Source organism: Myotis brandtii, unplaced genomic scaffold (genome assembly GCF_000412655.1).
Source record: "Myotis brandtii unplaced genomic scaffold, ASM41265v1 scaffold334, whole genome shotgun sequence".
Taxonomy (NCBI): domain Eukaryota; kingdom Metazoa; phylum Chordata; class Mammalia; order Chiroptera; family Vespertilionidae; genus Myotis; species Myotis brandtii.
Window position 1 is genome coordinate 57,105 of NW_005362885.1, and position 920 is coordinate 58,024.

At 67.7% G+C, this 920-nt stretch overlaps 1 protein-coding gene across 2 annotated transcripts in view; it reads left to right on the forward strand.

Annotated features, from left to right (window-relative positions):
- The first annotated feature begins 6 nt into the window (after positions 1-6).
- Positions 7-920, forward strand: part of PANK4 (pantothenate kinase 4) — a 10,844-nt gene continuing 9,930 nt past the window's right edge. For both annotated transcript variants that reach the window (XM_014543789.1, XM_014543790.1), the window contains exon 1: positions 7-880. In XM_014543789.1, coding sequence (XP_014399275.1) covers positions 239-880 — 642 coding nt within the window. In that variant the 5' untranslated portion in view covers positions 7-238. The remainder of the gene's footprint in view (positions 881-920) is intronic.

Genomic DNA, 920 nt, shown 5'->3' on the forward strand with positions numbered 1-920 from the left:
TTTGGACCGGGAAGAGCTGCGGGCTCGCAGGCCAGCCTTGCTTTCGTGGCCCGTAAGAACCCTCTGCCTCAGAGGCCTTTCGTGGCTCCAGGGGGTCACTCCCCTCCTGTCTGCCCGCCGCACGCGGCCGAGGCTGGGGCCGCAGCCTTGAGACCGGTGCCCCGGGCCCTTCCCACCTGCCCTGACTGTGTCAGGCAAACACAGGCCGCTCCTGCTTCCTGAGACTTGGTCTCTGGCCATGTCGCCAGGGCCTGGCCGTGGGGACAGGACCTTGCTGCCCTCGGTGGCCTCCCGTGGTCACTCTGGGCCTCGGGCTGCCCCAGCCCGAGCCAGTGGGGGGCAGGACGCTGCTCTCCGGCCCCAGGCCTCGGGCGTTCCTGGCAAGAGCCTGCTGCTGGGACGACTCCTTTCGCCTCCGTCCCCACTGTCTCCACGGGAGCCACGCGTGTGCTGTTCGGGGGAAGCATTGGGTTTGCCAGCTCCTTTCTTTGGGTCACTTTCCAGATCAGAGCTCGAAGCGGCTAATAAGCAACACGGTTGCCCAGAAATGGGGCAGCTTCCTTCCCCGGGGCTGGTGTGCAGGGAACTAGGGGCAGCGCCCGCCGGGCTGGCCGGGCCTGGGAGGAGCAGAGGTGGGTCCTGGAGCTCATCCTCGGTGTGGTGCCCGCAGGGTCTTCAAGTTCAAGTGGCAGCAGACGCCTGTGCCCACAACCCAAGTCCGGGAAGGAGAGCGCGTGGAGGGCTGAGCTCCGGTCCCTCCGTCCGCTTCCAAACGCCCGTGTTTGTCTCGCCCGCAGGGGGGTCGCTGACCAAGCTGGCCTACTACTCCACGGTCCAGCACAAAGTCGCCAGGGTGAGGTCCTTCGACCACGCGGGCCAGGTGAGCCGGGTGTCCCAGTGGGCGGGCTCTGGCGCCAGCC